The sequence below is a fragment of the Caenorhabditis briggsae genome (assembly GCF_000004555.2).
Source record: "Caenorhabditis briggsae complete genome, chrI, whole genome shotgun sequence".
In the NCBI taxonomy this organism is placed as follows: domain Eukaryota; kingdom Metazoa; phylum Nematoda; class Chromadorea; order Rhabditida; family Rhabditidae; genus Caenorhabditis; species Caenorhabditis briggsae.
Genome location: NC_013489.2, coordinates 12,132,591 through 12,134,245, shown reverse-complemented (window position 1 = coordinate 12,134,245; position 1,655 = coordinate 12,132,591). Strand labels below are relative to the sequence as shown.

The 1,655-nt window shown below is 40.3% G+C and overlaps 1 protein-coding gene across 1 annotated transcript in view; it reads right to left on the bottom strand.

Annotated features, from left to right (window-relative positions):
* Positions 1-415: 415 nt before the first annotated feature.
* Positions 416-1,655, bottom strand: part of CBG20352 — a gene marked incomplete at both ends in the record, with an annotated part of 2,308 nt that continues 1,068 nt past the window's right edge. Inside the window, 2 exons of the mRNA XM_045241326.1 lie at positions 416-686; positions 745-942. Of these exons, the coding sequence (XP_045097017.1) occupies positions 416-686; positions 745-942 (469 nt within the window). The remainder of the gene's footprint in view (positions 687-744; positions 943-1,655) is intronic.

Below are 1,655 nucleotides of genomic sequence, written 5' to 3'. Positions count from 1 at the left end.
GCCGGACATGAAATTGAAAAAAATCCGGAAAATTTGCCACGTAGGAAAGGCACCCGCTGCCGTGGCCTAAATTTCTCACTGAAAATCCTCGTCCCCCGGCGGCACCTTCTTTTGAATTTTCTTCCTTTTCAACGCCGTTTTTCGGGAATTTCGGATTTTTTTTGAATTTTTTCGCAATAATATTCGGAAAATAGATAACTTTTAACACATTTTAATGCAATAAAAATTTTTGGTCGGAGTCCCCCTTTAAAGATAAATCGGCGCCTTCATATGCTAATGAAAACAAATGGTTAATGAAAACAAAAAGCGAGAAAACTTTTTGAAATTTTGTTTCTAATTTTCGAAAGACAAAAGAATACAATTTTTTGAAAAAATAACAAATTTATTGAAATAACAAAAAAAAAACATTGAAAATCTAATTGTTCCCCTTATCATACTGCTCTCTCAAGTGCACCAAAAGTGGCTCCAATCCAGTTTTCTCTTGTGCAGAAACTGGGAAAACCGGGAAATTTGGGAAAATCGATGATAATTTTTGAGGTTCTTGCGCTGATAAATCAATTTTGTTGATGACAATCGTTGTCGCCCGGTCTCCCAGTCCTTTTTGGTATCCCTCTAATTCAAATCGAAGCTGTTTGTATTGCTCGGCGAGCTGGCCAGACGAGTAGTCCAAAACGTACCAGAGAGATCTGGAAATCCTCATTTTCAGTTCATTTCGTCTCAAAAAAGGAAAAAAAAACACCCCACTGGCATCGTTCGATATGTTTTAAAAACGAGATTCCTAGTCCTTTATTCAAATGTGCGTCTTCAATTAGTCCCGGAATATCGGCAACTGCAATTTGTTCGAAATCCTCATAAAAAACCACTCCAATATGCGGTCGGAGGGTTGTGAATGGGTACGAGGCGACTTTTGGTTTCGCACGAGAAATCGCGCGGAGCAGCGAGCTGAAATTTTGATATTTCTCAGTGGAGCGCGCTTACAAATATCGGAAATTTAAACATTTTAGATAGTCCGAGAGGAGTACACGAGAACTTTCTTGGAGCGCGCTTGCATCGCTAGGGTTTTCACAAATTTTCTAGGCCGCGTTTTCTAGGCCACCTGCTTCAAAATGGCCTCGAAATGGCCTAACTTGACCCTGGTGTTATTTAAGGCCATTTTGAAGTGGTGGCCTAACTTTTGCAAACTGAGTTTTCTAGGCCACCATGATGAAACAGCCTAGAAAACGCACTAGTGAATATCAGGCTTTTTAGGCTATAGTTGTTGGTGACCTAGAAAACTCAACTTGCGTAAGTTAGGCCATCACTTCAAAATGACCTGAAAATGGCATAACATGCCCTTGGTGTGTTTTCTAGCTCATTTTTCCATTGTGGCCTAACTTTTGCAATCTGAATTTTCTAGGCCACTAAGTTAAACTGGCCTAGAAAACCCATTATAGGCATGTCAGGCCACTACCATGGTGGCCTAGAAAACCCAACTTGCAAAAGTTAGGCCGCCATGGTAAAAATATCCTAGAAATGGCATATCATGCCCCTGGTATGTTTTCTAACTTAGCATGGTGGCCTAACTTTTGCAAGTTGGACTTTCTAGGCCATCACCTTAAAATAGCTCAAAAACACACCATGGTCAAGGTAGGCCGTTTCTAGGTCGTTTTTAAGTG